The sequence below is a fragment of the Lithobates pipiens genome, unplaced genomic scaffold, assembly GCF_037356315.1.
Source record: "Lithobates pipiens isolate NorthernLeopardFrog02 unplaced genomic scaffold, aLitPip1_a1.2 Scaffold_8, whole genome shotgun sequence".
Classification (NCBI taxonomy): Eukaryota; Metazoa; Chordata; class Amphibia; order Anura; family Ranidae; genus Lithobates; species Lithobates pipiens.
The window spans coordinates 245,424,640-245,441,183 of NW_027507903.1; the positions used below are offsets into that span (position 1 = coordinate 245,424,640).

Genomic DNA, 16,544 nt, shown 5'->3' on the forward strand with positions numbered 1-16,544 from the left:
CCCTTAATAATCATACCAGACCCACAGGGCCTGGTAATGGACTGGGGGGGGATAATATTCTCTTTTTTTCAATGATTTTTGTCTATATTGCTGAGACCCGACAATTCATTACAGCTGTGATCAGTTTTAAATTACAATTTTTCCTTTAGAAATGTAATTTTGCCTTGGTACTGTTCTAAACATGGGAAAATGTGCGGCTTTATAGGCATACTATAGACACTCTCCAGGCATGATATTTAAAGAAACATTTCATTTTTATCGTTTCACTTTAAGCATTAAAAAAATCACTGCTCCCGAAAAAACAGACGTTTTAAAAAAAAAAAATTGCATTGATACATGTCCCTTAGGGCAGGACCCAGGTCCCTAAACACTTTTTATGACAATAACTTGCATATAAGCCTTTAAAATTAGCACTTTTGATTATTCATGTTCGTGTCCCATAGACTTGTGGTGTTCATGTATTCTTATGAATGTTTTGGCTGTTTTCCATTTTCTGCTGCAAACCGAACAGGAGGGTGTTTGGCTCATCCCTAGAGGACATGTGCCAGGCATGTCAACTTACCCTGTCTAAGGGCAGACAGGAGGTTTGAGCCATTATCGGACACCACCATTCCTGGCTCCAGCTGGCATGGTGTGAACCACCTCTGGGCCTGTCCCTGCAGAGCTGTAAGATTCTCTGCTCCGGTGTGGTTTCTGTCCCCTAAACACACCAGCTGAAGCACTGCAAAGCACCTTTTAGGCTGGCTCTGGGAATAGCCCTTTGAACACTTAGGGGGTACATGATGTTCATAGGACAACTCTACAGAGGAGGGCATGGAGGTGGCGGAGGAGGAGGGGGTAGAGCTCACAGGTCTGGCATCATCACCACCAGCTGTATGGAGGTGTGGGGGCACAACAAGTTGCAGCACCAAGCCCTGTCCTGCATCCTTTCAAGTTGCAAGCAGCTTTACCCAGTGTGCTGTGAACAAAATATATCATCCCTGCCCATGCTGACTGGAACATGTGTCAGAAGTAAGGTGGATTTTATGGCTGGCTGCCTTGCCCAGCAATGCCAGAACATTCCCTTCCACATGTTGGGAAAGAGATGGAATGGCCTCACGTGAAAAGTAGTAACGACTGGGAACTTGCCATTGTGGTACAGCACATTGTGCAGATTCACGGAAGGGGGCAGAATCCTCCAGGCTGAAAGGCAGAAGTTGGAGAGCCAACAGCTCTGACAAGCTTGCATTTGCATGCTGGGCATGTGGGTGGCCAGGACTGTATTTTTTTTCTGCTGCAGCAGATGGAGCAGAGAAATTTTCTGGCTACAGTCTACAGCTGGTGGTGTGCTGCTGGCAGATGTGCTGCTAGGACCTGGGACACCCTGTGATATACCATCTTGGTATCACAGGGGCAGACTGAAGTGGGTAAGGAGGAGGAAGGGGAACAGATTTGTGCCCCCTTTGTGTGACCTTTAGGTGCTCTTGCCCATGGGCTGAGTGATTGGACGTTAAATGCCTTGTTAAGCATGTGGTACCAAATGGTTGGTGTTTTTGCCATGTTTGATGCGCCTGAGACACAGTTTGCAGATAGCAACAGTGCGATCTGCTGCAGATGTGATGAAAAAGGCCCAGACAGCTGAGCTTTGGGAGTGGGCGGGAGATAACAGATGCAGAATGTGATGGAATAGGGTGGCTGCTCTCTAATCTTTGTTGATGTCGGCCTCCTTGGGGTTGTGCTGCCTCACCTTCAGTTTCCTCCTCTGCTGGGGACCCAAGTCAAATCAGTGAGCTCATCATCATCATCTCCATCTCCTCCATCTTCATCATTACCACTGGAGACAACTTGGCAATGCGCTGCGGCTTGGGGAACATGAATGCCAATTTGTCTACCAGTGTTCCTCCCTCTCTCTAGGCTCACGTTTCTGTTATCCTCAACCTCAGAACCAACATCTGAATCCAGTAATGGTTGGGCATCATCAAGGAGCAGATAACATATAGGAGGTGCTAGTTGGCAAAAAATGATCATCAACGTGAATAATACCCCTCTCATTAACAATCAATATTTTGCCACTCTTAAACAAATGTAATTTGTTTACTACTCATAATATATATCATATCATATGTGCAACTACTCATAGTACATTCACCATAATATATAAATTAAATTAAATTTACAACAATTCACACATTCATGTGATAACACCCCAGTGACAGCAGTTACTGCAACAACTATATTAGAAAAAGTCCTTGAAATTTGAACTATTTCAGTAAAAAGTTCCTATAGCGTGATATGATTGCCACACACAGAACGATGACAGATCTTTAATGTAAAAGAATGTAGTCACAGCCTTCCATGTGATTCTACACCACAGCCTCGATTATCCACACCCAATAAGTGATTGTAATGTGATACAGCTTACCAGATTTAATTGACCACTTTATTGAAAATGTTAGTCAATAATCGCCTCTGCAGGGTTGTGCCTGTAGATAGATTCAGCCCTTCTCCTCACAGACAGGTACGGTAAGTGCAATATATAAAAGACAGATGGAGCGCTTTCATAGCGTAATTCAATTTTATTAAAAAATTAAAAATAATACACAGCCAAATGGCTCCTTACTTTTAAAAGTGCCTTTCCCCCGGCACTGGGACTACTGGCGTTATTCATTATTCTAGGGCGAGCTGCAATATAGAAGGTATCCACACTATCCACTGCAGTTGGCGTGCACTCCACACACTCGCACCATTAGCCAGGCTATTATTGACTAACTTTTTCAATAAAGTGGTCAATAAAATCTGACGATAACAGCGATGGCTTGCTAAGGAAAGGGTATCTGAATACTGTCTGCAGTCTGGCAAGGCATGGCAAGGCATGGCAGTCACATGACACCGAGGAGGGAAAATGGCTAATTGGGCCCCCAATATGGACATTATAACTTAGGGGTGTACTCACTTTTGTTGCCAGCAGTTTAGACATTAATGGCTGTGTGTTGAGTTATTTTGAGGGGACAGCAAATTTAGACTTTTATACAAGCTGTACACTCCCTACTTTACATTGTAGCAAAGTGTAATTTCTCCAGTGTTGTCTTATGAAAAGATGTAATATTTTCAAAAATGTGTGGGGTGTACTCACTTTTGTGAGATACTATATATATATATATATATATATATATAATGTAGCAGAGTGTCCCTTAGAGAGACAGGAAAAGTCCTGTTCGGGGTTTATACGTCTCCCAGGCTCCTCTCGTACACATTCCGAAATCTCTGATCCATGGTCCAGTTCGGGTCTTGGTCCTCTTCCCCAGGCTAATTTAAGCTCACCTGAGCAGACAGCCTTTGCTCTCTGCCTGGGACATACACACAAAGTTGGTCTGTGAAGAGAGTAAGGTTGGTAAAAGCTGTTAAGCAGTTTTTGTAGAGACTGCCAAGCGTTAGGCTTGGTCAGCCTGGTACGGAGGGCCTGCAGATTGTATAGTTAGAGCCGAGACACGGCTAGGATTTGTGTTTTGCTATTTTGTCCTTTATTTTGTTTTCTGGAACACTGTACAGCACCTGTATTTGGACTTGTATATAACACAAATAAACACAGCACTGTTTGTCACTTCATCTCTGGATTTGGTATCTGTGCCTGAGAAACTTCTCATCCCAGGGAGCTTTGTACCTGCTACCTGTCCCCCAGGTTACATATGGTAGAGGCTGCGACCAGCTGTAGTAAGTTACTACTTAAAAGGCCAGTACCTAGAGTGACTAAACATGGAGGAAATCCTAAAACAATTGATGATATCCAATGCTGCACAACAGCAAACAAACGCTGAACTACGGCAAGCCAATGCTGCACAACAGCAAGCCAATTTTGCACAGCAAAAAGCTAATGCTATCGCACAGGAGCAATCGCAGAGGCTGTTTGAACAGCTAGCCACTGATGCTAAAGCGGATAGGAAAACCGTGGCGGAGGTTGTAGAGATGCTAGCACAGTGGTCACCTGCTAAAGTTAATGATGTTGGAGATAAGCCCTCAGTCATCCATGTGGGTCGCTTTCTTTCTAAGATGACTGCAGATGATGATCCAGAGGCCTTTCTGCTAACGTTTGAATGGACCGCTGAGAGGGAAGGTTGGCCTAAAACCCAGTGAGAAGGACTGGTTGCTCCCTTGCTTTCTGGAGAATCACAGAAGGCCTACTATGATTTGGAATCAGCAGAAGCGGGAGACTAAGAAAAGGTCAAACGGGAAATCCTGGCACGACTTGGTGTCACTTTGGCAGTTCGAGCACAGCGGGTCCACAGCTGGTTCTTTCAAGGGGAGCAGCCCCCATAATCGCAGATGTTCGACCTAATTCACCTGGTGAGGAAATGGCCACAAATAGTGAAGCGTGTGGTCATGGACCGGTTCCTGAGGTCACTACCAATTCCTCTGCAGAAGTGGGTGAGTCAAGGAGACCCCAAATCGGCGGACAACCTCGTGAAACTCGTTGAAAGGTACTTTGCTGCAGAAAACCTGGTCACCACCCCTACAACTGCGCAGACTTTCCATCCAAAGCCACGGTCTCCCCAGGCAACTGGTAAGACTGTTCCAGGGGAAGTGGGTGGTAAAGATGGCAAGGAAATAGGGGGGAGGAATTTTGTTGCCAGGACTAAAGTTTGGCGTCCCAAACAAGGGAAGCCATTGCCTGTCAGCAAACCAAACTGGGGAAACGTCAGGTGTTTTCGTTGCCAAGACATGTCGCAGAAAATTGTCCATTGACAGATGAACCGATGCAGTGCGATTTTTCCATTAGGAGACAGTCTATGTCTGCAGCTGTTTCATGCGCTGCAGCGCCAAATATGGGAAAACCAATGTGCCAAATGACTGTTAATGATAAGCCTATTACAGCCTTGCTGGACTCTGGAAGTCTAGTGACTTTGGTTACAGCTGAAATGATTGAACCTGTGAATTGTCATGCTAAAAAAAATTGCTGTGATCTGTATTCATGGGGATACCAAGGAGTACCCTATAACCACTGTTCGGTTTAAAACTGGCTTAGGTACGGTGACCCATCAGGTTGGACTTGTCCCCAACTTGGTGCACAGGGCCATAATTGGTGGGGACTTCCCTAAGTTTTGGGAACTGTGGGATCGTCCCGATCCGGTCGCAGTACCTGACTCAGTGGCAGAGCCAGAACTCCTGGCCACTACTGACAAGGAGGGTACAGGGGATTCCTTTCAGGGCTCCCCAGGTTTTCCTCTATCGGGTATGGCAGGAGAACTGGAGGAGTCTGAGGAAGTCCCCACCTCCAGTAGAGCTGGACAGCCGTCTGCTGAATCCGAGCCTACGTTGGAGTTTGCTGACCCTAATGTGCACAAAGAAAATTTTGGTACTGAGCAAAGAAAAGACCAGACCCTTGCCCGGTTCTGGGAAAATGTAACAGTGATTAATGAGGTACCTGTCGAACCAGGAGACAGGCCCTGTTTTCCTTATTTCAGCAGCAGTGAGGATTTACTGTATCGGGTATGTAAAATGAATGATGAAGTGGTTGAACAGTTGGTGGTCCCTAAGCCATAAAGACGGGTGGTGTTGGAACTTGCCCATGGGCACTTGCTAGGAGGCCATTTAGGGGTTGAAGAAAATACTGAAAGGTGTTGCGTAGGTTTTACTGGCCCAGGGTACAGAAAGATATTAAGAATTATTGTCAATCCTGTCCTGTGTGTCAGATGTCAGCCCCACTACCCCACTTCCGAAGTCCTTTAGTGCCATTAACTATTATTGAAGTGCCCTTTGAGAGGATTGCCATGGACCTTGTGGGTCCACTCCCCAAGTCTGCCCGGGGTCATCAGCATATCCTAGTAATCATGGATTATGCTACCCGTTACCCTGAAGCGGTTCCCTTACGCACCGTGTCTGCTAAAAACATTGCCAAAAAGCTGTTTATGGTGTTCACTCGGGTGGGCATCCCTAAAGAAGTCCTTACAGACCAGGGCACCCCTTTTATGTCATGAATAACTAGGGAGCTGTGCAAGTTGTTTAAGGTGACACCGTTGCGAACCTCAGTGTACCATCCTCAAACGGATGGCTTGGTGGAACGCTTCAATAAGATGTTAAAGAGCATTTTAAAAAAGGTTGTTGAAAAGGATGGGAAAAACTGGGACTTCCTGATACCATACTTGATGTTTGCCATCAGGGAGGTTCCACAGTCCTCTACGGGGTACTCTCCATTGAGTTGCTGTATGGGAGACACCTTCGGGGACTTTTAGACAAAGAAACTTGGAAGGGGGAGCAGACACCCCATAAAAGTGTCATTGAGCACATCGCTCAAATGCAGGAGAGGATTTCAGCAATCATGTTGATTGTAAAAGAACACTTACTGCAGGCCCAGGCAGCCCAACAGAGAATATACAACAGGGGGGCCCAACTCCGGGTTTTCTCACCTGGTGACAGGGTCCTGGTGTTGGTTCCTACTGTTGAGAGCAAGTTCCTGGCTAAGTGGCAGGGTCCCTTTTGAAGTAATTGAAAGAGTTGGGGAAGTCAACTACAAGGTGTATCAACCAGGAAAAGGGAAGCCTGAGCAGGTTTACCATGTAAACCTGTTAAAGCCCTGGAAGGATAGACTGGCGTTAACTGCGCGGTCCCTCCTGGTAATGCCAAAGGGTACTGAGTCCCCTCTGATCTCTGAGGTCACAATTCCAGATACCTTGTCATGGTCCCAAAAACAGGAAGCTAGAGAGTTCCTGATAAGGAATAGAGAGAAATTTTCAGAGTTAACTGGCATGACTTCAGCAGTTCAGCATGATATTGTTACTGAACCTGGGGTACGTGTCAAGCTCAAACCATACAGAATTCCTGAAGCGAGGAGAAAAGACATCAGCAATGAAGTTAAAAGAATGTTGGAGCTAGATGTTATTGAGGAATCCAATAGTGACTGGTCTAGCCCCATCGTGTTAGTCCCAAAACCGGATGGCACTTGGAGGTTCTGTAATGACTTCAGGAAGTTTAATGCAGTGACAAAGTTTGACACATACCTAATGCTCAGAGTAGACGAACTTATAGACCAACTTGGCAAAGCTCGCTATATTACCACTTTGGACTTGACAAAAGGGTATTGGCAAATACCCCTTACTGGTAGCACCAAAGAGAAGACTGCATTTGTGACCCCGGAGGGTTCATTTCAATATAAAAAAATGCCTTTTGGGTTGCAAAACGCCCCCGCGACATTTCAGAGGGCCATGGGCAGGACCCTAAGACCCCACCGACGATATGCAGCAGCCTATTTAGATGACATAGTGGTATATAGCACTGACTGGGAGTCTCACTTGCCTCGTGTCCAGGCTGTCCTTGATTCCCTCTTCAAAGACGGTTTTACAGCAAATCCAAAAAAATGTGCCATTGGTCTAGAGGAAGCCAAGTATTTGGGCTACACTATTGGCCGTGGTGTCATAAAACCTCAAGTGAGTAAAATAGAAGCCATCCAGGAGTGGCCACGTCCTGCAAACAAGAAGCAGGTCAGGGCCTTTCTTGGCATTGCGGGGTATTATAGAAGATTTATTCCAAATTTTGCAACTATAGCTGCCCCTCTGACAGACCTGACGAAAGGTAAAGACTCTGTAATGGTGAAATGGTCCTCAATAGCAGAGGAGTCTTTCCAAGTCCTGAAGAAGGCTCTTTGTGCACAGCCAGTACTGTACTCCCCCGATTTCTCCAAAGATTTTTCGGTTCAGACAGATGTGTCTGATGTTGGTATCGGCGCAGTAATATCGCAGGTACACAATGGGGAAGAACACCCTGTGGTGTACCTAAGCAGAAAGCTCAATGACCATGAGAAAAAGTATGCAGTCATTGAAAAGGAATGTTTGGCCATAAAGTGGGCTGTGGATGCGCTCAGGTACTATTTGTTAGGGCGCCAGTTTGAGTTAATAACTGACCATGCTCCCCTGAAATGGATGGCCCAAAAGAAGGAGACTAAAAGACGGGTGAACCAGTGGTTTTTGGCTCTACAGGATTACTCCTTCACCGTAAAACACAGGCCAGGTGTTGAGATGGGGAATGTAGATGCCCTGTCCCGTGTTCACTCCTGTTGGGCCACAGGTGTTCCAACCCTGAGGTTGAAACAAGGGGGAGGATATGTAGTAGAGCGTTCCTGAGAGAGACAGGAAAAGTCCTGTTCGGGGTTTATACGTCTCCCAGGCTCCTCTCGTACACATTCCGAAATCTCTGATCCATGATCCAGTTCGGGTCTTGGTCCTCTTCCCCAGGCTAATTTAAGCTCACATGAGCAGACAGCCTTTGCTCTCTGCCTGGGACATACACACAAAGTTGGTCTGTGAAGAGAGTAAGGTTGGTAAAAGCTGTTAAGCAGTTTTTGTAGAGACTGCCAAGCGTTAGGCTTGGTCTGCCTGGTAGGGAGGGCCTGCAGATTGTATAGTTAGAGCCGAGACATGGCTAGGATTTGTGTTTTGCTATTTTGTCCTTTATTTTTTTTTCTGGAACACTGTACAGCATCTGTATTTGGACTTGTATATAACACAAATAAACACAGCACTGTTTGTCACTTCATCTCTGGATTTGGTATCTGTGCCTGAGAAACTGCTCATCCCAGGGAGCTTTGTACCTGCTACCTGTCCCCCCAGGTTACAATATATATAAATACACAATTTAATTAATACATAATTAAATATGAAATATGTAATAACTCTTTTTTGGATTCTTTATGGCAGCAGTTTACATTCTGAGGCTCAGGAACCCAGTAGTGGCCCAGAAGCTGTTGGCAGATGTACAGTACATATAAGAGTACCTGACGTAATGTTGTCTGGGAACAATAGGGTGCTCAATATCTGGTACAGCTATCATAGATCAAATTAGGGTAGGATTTGATTATGTAGCTGCTCTTTGAAAGTAAAATATTGATTAAAATAATAGTAATCTTTCCTATATTTTACAGAAAGGTTGCAGAGGAATATTTGAAAGTAAAGCAAAATCCAAGAAGGTAAGTACTAACAAAAATATTGGCTAAGGTATTTCATGCTCAAATGCCCCTGCTCTTTAAATGACTTCTTCATCAATATATGGATCAGGGTCATGTCTATGAGGTTTCAGCTGAACTGTAGTCTTCTGGGATTTTCATAATAACTTTTCCCCCATTCACACGGGAACATATTGTAGATTGAAGCTACGAAAAGTTTCAACATTAAAAATCCTATTGTTTTAAATGGTGCCTGTTCACACCTACGTGCTCAAGTGCCTGTCACCCAAGAAGTACAGGAGCATTTTTTAACCACTTCAGCCCTGGAAGATTTGGCTGCTCAATAACTAGGCCATTTTTTGGTGAAATGGCAATTGCTTTGCTTTAACTGACAATTGCGCGGTCATGCAACATTTTACCTAAACAAAGTTTGATGTGCTTTCTTTCCCACAAATAGAGCTTTCTTTTGGTGGTATTTCATTTTTATTTTTTGAGCTATAAACAAAAAAAGAGTGGCAATTTTAAAAAAAAACACAATATTTTGTACTTTTTGCTACAATAATTATTCCCAATTGTTTAAAAAAAAGTGTTTTTTTTTCTCAGTTTAGACTGATATGATTTCTTCTACATATTTTTGGTAATAAAAATCACAATAGGTTTGCGCAAAAGTTATAGCGTCTACAAAAAATTTCTAGTAATGGAGGCAATCTGTGATTTTTATCGAAACTGCAACATTATGGTGAACAGTGACAGAAACCCTGGGGCAGAAACGCTATGACAGAAATTCTGGGGCAGAACGCTGTGACAGAAATGCTGGGGCAGAAACTCTATGACAGAAACCCTGGGGCAGAAACACAATGACAGAAATGCAGAGACTGTACGCGGAGACAGAAATGCTGGGGTAGAACGCTATAACAGAAATCCTGGGGCAGAATGCTGTGACAGAAATGCTGGGGCAGAACGCTAAAACAGAAATGCCGGGGCTGAAAGCTATGACAGAAATGCTGGGGCCGAATGCTACGACAGAAATGCTGGGGCCGAGCGCTACGACAGAAATGCTGGGGCCGAGCGCTACGACAGAAATGCTGGGGCCGAATGCTACGACAAAAATGCTGGGGCCGAACGCTACGACAGAAAATGCTGGGACCGAACTTTACGACAGAAATGTTGGGGCCGAATTCTATGACAGAAATGCTGGGGCCGAACGTTACGACAGAAATGCTGGGGCTGAACACTACGACAGAAATGCTGGGGGCCGAATGATACGACAGAAATGCCGGGGCCAAATGCTACGACAGAAAATGCTGGGGCCGAATGCTACAACAGAAAATGCTGAGGCAGAATGCTATGACAGAAATGCTGGGGCAGAATTCTATGACAGAAAAGCTGGGGCAGAACGCTATGACAGAAATCCTCTGGCAGAAATGCTATGAAAGAAATGCCGGGGCAGAACGCTATGACAGAAGTGCCCGAGCAGAACGCTATGACAGAAATGCTGGGGCAGAACGCTGTGACAGAAACGCTATGACGGAAACGATATGACCGAAAAATTATATGGCCGAAAAACGCTATGACAGAAACGCTGAGACTGAAACGCTATGACAGAACTCCTGGGGCAGAAATGCTACGATAGAAATACTGACCAAAGAAAACAAAATAACAAAGTAAAAGCAGAAATGTATGTGGTTTACGTCCTCCATGTCTTGCCAGCCTCCCAAAAATGCAAAGCCCTGCTGACACTGAATGTGACCTTATGCAAGCTTGAGAATGACATATGACTAAAACCACAACAATACTCCAGCTACAAGCCTCGTCAGACCCGTCACCTCACGTCTGGCCATTGCCATGACTGTTGTGTGTAGGTCTAATGTCCTCTGTGACTGCTGCAGCAATGCCAATTGTGAGGAGAGAGGAGCAGGCAGGCAGGTGGCTACCCATCCCCCATGTAAGCACTGGGAGAAATGGTCGGGCGGCCCCCTCATGGAGCTGTGCATGAGGAGAGGAGCGGGCGGCCGGCCGGCTGATCACCCCCTGGTGAAAAACTCGGAGAAGCGGGCAGGTGTGGGGACTGGAGTCGGGGGGCGAGCGGCCGATCACCTTCCCCCTCCGGCGGGGTACCAGGCAGACATCTCCCTCATGGACCTGGATGTGAATGGGGAGAGGAGTTGGTGGCTGCCGGCCGAACACTCCCCCACTACCAGGCAGGCGGCTCCCTCATGGAGCTGGATGTGCATGGGGAGAGGTGTGAACACCGGAGGAAGCGGGCGGACGGCCCCCCTCTTGAAGCCAGATCTGCCCAGGGAGAGAGGAGCTGGTGGGCGGCTGACCCCCCCCGGCGTAAATACCGATGTACCCAGGGTTAACAAGGTGGGTGGGCAGGTGGTCTCCCCAGTGAGAGCATGGAGAGAGGCACCGCCATCACTGTTGCAGCCGATCTTAGCTCGGCAAGGACTCGGCTCGGCAGCCGATCTTCGCTCGGAAGTGACGTGTGTCGGCCCCACCCCCTCCTGAACCCAGAAACGCAGACGATACCGGCCTTGACAGAGGAGGAGGATTAAATAGCCCTCTCAGACTCCTCCCACAAATACAGGCTAGCCTCTGGCCAGCCTTACACTTATCCTTTAGGCTTTGTTTTGAACAGTCCAATATATTTGTTCTGATGATTATTGTCACCAAAAATGTTTTGGCTATACATACACTCAGGGCTGGTGCAAGGATTTTTGACACCCGAGGCAAAACCTTATTTTACCGCCCCCCTGGCTCCACCCCTGACCCCCCCCCTAGCCCTACCCATGTATACATACCACCTTTTTAATGAAGTGCCCATCAAATGCAGCCTTTCCAACACCCATCAATGCAGCATACCAGCGGCCATCAATGCAGCCTCACCAGCGCCCATCAATGCAGCCTCACCAGCACCCATCAATGCAGCCTAACAGTGCCTATCAATGAATGTTTGCTTGCTTCCATTCATTTGGGAGTCAGGACACAGGCTTCTGCCACCGCTGCGCCTCTGACATTATGTGCGAATGGAGCGGTGGCTGCCTGCTGATGCTGAGACTTAGTTGCCTGCTGCAGAGAGAAGAGTGTAGAAACACCAGTGGCCGGGCACCCTAGGCAGCAATGCACCCTAGGCGGCTGCCTAGTTTGCCTAGTGGTAGCACCGGCCCTGCATACACTTTATTGGTACACCAGATGCCACTGCTCTTTATGTCCAATATAGTCATAATGAACCTTATAACCATTTAACCATATAACATGGTTATTTGTTCTTGTGTATGGGAAGTTTTGCAACACTACTTTTACTGATTCTGCCGTAATCAGCCAGATTAGGCTATGATCCTATCTTTTTTATGAGTAGCTTTAGAGATTACTTGCCTTAAAATGAATGGATAATCAGAAATAAATTTCCTTTCCAGTCAACAGCATTGACAGCCAGTCAGTTACTAACTCATAAACTGTCTAAAGCTTTATAATTCCTTAGTGGTTCTGATAGTATTTGAAAATATCCTCTAGGTCACTAGGGCAAAAACAATAAAACTCATAGGTTATGAGGTTGAATTCCTAAAACCCTTTTACATTTATATTTACATCCAGTGTATTAGCCCTCAATATTAAATGAAGTCTAACTTACCATACCCTTAACTTCCAATAGATAATTGAGGTACCTTAGCTGCAGCCACTGATTGAGAAAAGTTTTCCAGCATGTTTAAATCAAGCGATCAAATTCTTTTGAGTGGGGATGGCCACACACTGATAAAAATCCAACCAGTCCTTGCTGAACTGGTTGATTTTTGATCAATGTATGACCAGCCTTACAGGGGGCTAACATTGTGAATAACATATACTTCAAAATGGTGATGTTATCACTCCAACAAAGTCCCATTTCCCAATCAGCCGCATTAAATAAATACATGGATAATCCTTGTATTCAACTTAGTGGCAGTATTGGAGGTAATAGGCTTTTGCTAATAAACAAAAAAGTTGATTCAATGCTGCAGCAAGATGTTAGCTGAAGTAGTTAGTAGTGATGTTATATACTGAGTTGGCCTAAGGCCCCTTTCACACTGGGGCGGGAGGTGTGTCGGCGGTAAAGCGCCAATATTTTTAGCAGCGCTTTACCATCGGATTTGCAGCACTATTCGACCACTCGTGGGGTGGTTTAACTGCCAAGAAAGGGTTAAAAACCACTGCAAAGCACCTCTGCAGAGGCGCTTTGCCGGCGGTATAGCCGCGCTGCCCCATTGATTTCAATGGACAGGAGCAGTGAAGGAGCAGTGTACATCCCGCTCCTTCACTGCTCCAAAGATACTGCTAGAAGTCTTTTTTTAGACCCCTTTCACACTGAGTCGTTTTGCAGGCGCTATTGCGCTAAAAATAGCAACTGCAAACCAACCTGAAACAGCCACTGCTGTGTCTGCAGTGTGAAAGCCCCGAGGGCTTTCACACTGGAGACATAGCATACACCGTATGCACCGCTCCTTCACCGCTCCTGTCCATTGAAATCAATGGGACAGCGCGGCTATACCGCTTCTGCAGCAGCTCTTTGCTGTGGTTTTAACCCTTTCTCAGCCACTAGCGGGGGGTAAACCCGTCCTGCTAGCGGCCAAATACTGCCGATAAAACAACGGTAAAGTGGAGCTAAAAATAGCTCAGTCCTGCTAGTGCCTGCAGTGGCTTTTTCAGGTTGGTTTGCAGGCGCCATTTTTAGAGCAATAGCGACCCAGTGTGAAAGGGGTCATGAATCTATGAATTACACACTACATATATCTGAACAGCATTAGAAAATGCATATTCTTTCTGTTGTTTTAAGAATAAGACACAATAAAGACAACTGTATATTTAAGAGTTTATTTAATAATGCTGGTAATAATTTTGGCAGTGCCTTAAAAGTTACCATACATTTTCAAAATTGATATTGACCCATATATAGTATGTGTGGAAGCTATAATTAATAGGTAGGCTCCATTCAACTGATTTTAGCACTTCTGAGGACTTACTTTTTATGAGTCTTACTTTTCAGCAAAAAATGTATTAATGCAAGATTTTAAGTATTTTATTGTATTTTATTGTAAATAATTTGGAAAACTAATTTTTTTACTTTATTAGACAGAACAATTTGTTGAAAATGATGGACTTTATAGGCATAACACACAAGTTTCTTTAAAAAAGATTTTTAACAAAATTTATTTAAAAAATAAAAAATGCTTAATGCAAAGCATATATATAGATTTGCATAAAACACTAATTGCCTCAGAGCATAACGATTACACTGTCAATGTAGTCTATTTAAATCATATATTGATCAAAGACTCAAACAATTCCATTTTGCTATAACAAATAATAATTAACATGAGCAAAAAAAACAAACAGTAATGTAGACAGTGTATCATAGATGACTCAGCTCGAAATTGCCCTACATGTTACGTGTTATACAAACGCTTCATCAGGAGCTTTTGTTGTTTTCTAAAAATAAATAAACAAAGATTAAAACAAACACAAATTCATAAATAATTCATATAGTACATATATTATTTTGCAAGTATGCTCCCCTTCACCCAAGACACAGAATTTTATCCACCACCTTCATAGAATTAGAGAGAAAGAGAGGGAAAAAAAAATTATATTTAGACCGTCAGGTGTAAAGTAAATAAGCGCACCAGGGGAAACGGGTGTGACAAACTCAGAAATTAGATACTAAAAAATTATTTTGTTACTTACATTCCCTAATATAGGTAGAGTAAATGTGTGTATATGAGCGGGGGATAGTAATATGGACCTTGGGTACAGCCAAGGACAAAGGGGATTGAAGATACTTCTGTGCAATATATATCAAAATTATACTTAATTGATGTAGAAAAATGTTATATATAGTAATTTTTAATATATGTATTTTGTGTTTTTTATTTTTTATATTCTCACCTAGTGATTAATGAGCTTGAGGTGATCCTTTTAAATTTACCCGGGTTCTCCAGGAGTAGTAACCTCCAAATACAGTCAATCCCAGGCTGTTCCAAAAATGGAAAATCATATAAAGTTCTCTTGCTGATAGAAGACCACCATAATCTAATCATAATAGGAAAAAAAAAAAAAGAAAGGGATGTGTATGGGTATAATTTGCTATATGTTATGTGAATAGAAAGGAAAAACATTCCTTCAAGTGTATATTAAAGTGCTAGCTAATTAGTAAATGATGTGAAATAAGTGTCAATATTTACCTCTAAACCAAGGATTAAAAACGTTCCCCTGCTCGGAGACAGCACTAGTGATGGACGAACTTCCGACGGGACGTTTCGCGAACGCGAAACGCGAACGGGCACAAACGTTCGCGAAAACGACCGTTCGCCGCGGGCTCCATTGACTTCAATGGGAGGCGAATTTCGCAAACCTTTAGGTCGAATTTGCGGCCACGGGGTAATTATTAGGGGGTAGCACGTAGTCCCACCACCTGGACAATAGCATAATACATGTATGAGGTGAATTTGGGATCAATAACTACAAGCATTTTTTTTTTATTTGGGAAATTGTTCTGACAATTCAGGACTATGGAGCTAATGAAGGCAATGGAGGAGAGGGAAGGTCAGGGACCAGGGTAGGCAAACAAGAGGGTGCAGGAGATACAGAGCACTGACAGCAGCACCGTAATACAGAGCACTGACATCAGCACCGTGACATACAGCGCTGACAGCAGCTCCGTGACATACAGCGCTGACAGCAGCTCCGTGACATACAGCGCTGACAGCAGCTCCGTGACATACAGCGCTGACAGCAGCTCCGTGACATACAGCGCTGACAGCAGCTCCGTGACATACAGCGCTGACAGCAGCACCGTGACATACAGCGCTGACAGCAGCTCCGTGACATACAGCGCTGACAGCAGCTCCGTGACATACAGCGCTGACAGCAGCTCCGTGACATACAGCACTGACAGCAGCTCCGTGACATACAGCGCTGACAGCAGCTCCGTGACATACAGCGCTGACAGCAGCACCGTGACATACAGCGCTGACAGCAGCTCCGTGACATACAGCGCTGACAGCAGCTCCGTGACATACAGCGCTGACAGCAGCTCCGTGACATACAGCACTGACAGCAGCTCCGTGACATACAGCGCTGACAGCAGCTCCGTGACATACAGCGCTGACAGCAGCACCGTGACATACAGCGCTGACAGCAGCTCCGTGACATACAGCGCTGACAGCAGCTCCGTGACATACAGCGCTGACAGCAGCTCCGTGACATACAGCGCTGACAGCAGCTCCGTGACATACAGCGCTGACAGCAGCTCCGTGACATACAGCGCTGACAGCAGCTCCGTGACATACAGCGCTGACAGCAGCTCCGTGACATACAGCGCTGACAGCAGCTCCGTGACATACAGCGCTGACAGCAGCACCGTAAGCAGCCCCAGGAGGAAGTCAGCACAGCACAGGGATGGTGTGATCCCCTCATAATAAGAACCCCCAGGAGGAAGTCAGCACAGCACAGGGATGGTGGGAGCCCCTCATAATAAGAACCCCCAGGAGGAAGTCAGCACAGCACAGGGATGGTGGGAACCCCTCATAATAAGCAGCCCCAGTAGAAATATGACACCGCTCAACCTCTTCAAAGAGGAGGGTAGGGGCATATAGTACGG

At 45.2% G+C, this 16,544-nt stretch overlaps 1 protein-coding gene across 4 annotated transcripts in view; it reads left to right on the forward strand.

Annotated features, from left to right (window-relative positions):
* Positions 1-16,544, forward strand: part of LOC143960591 (uncharacterized) — a 184,352-nt gene that overhangs the window by 106,757 nt on the left and 61,051 nt on the right. For 3 of the 4 annotated variants that reach the window (XM_077469343.1, XM_077469342.1, XM_077469345.1), the window contains exon 5: positions 8,888-8,932. The exons of the other annotated variant lie outside the window; for it this stretch is intronic. In XM_077469343.1, coding sequence (XP_077325469.1) covers positions 8,888-8,932 — 45 coding nt within the window. The remainder of the gene's footprint in view (positions 1-8,887; positions 8,933-16,544) is intronic. 4 annotated transcript variants of the gene reach the window in all.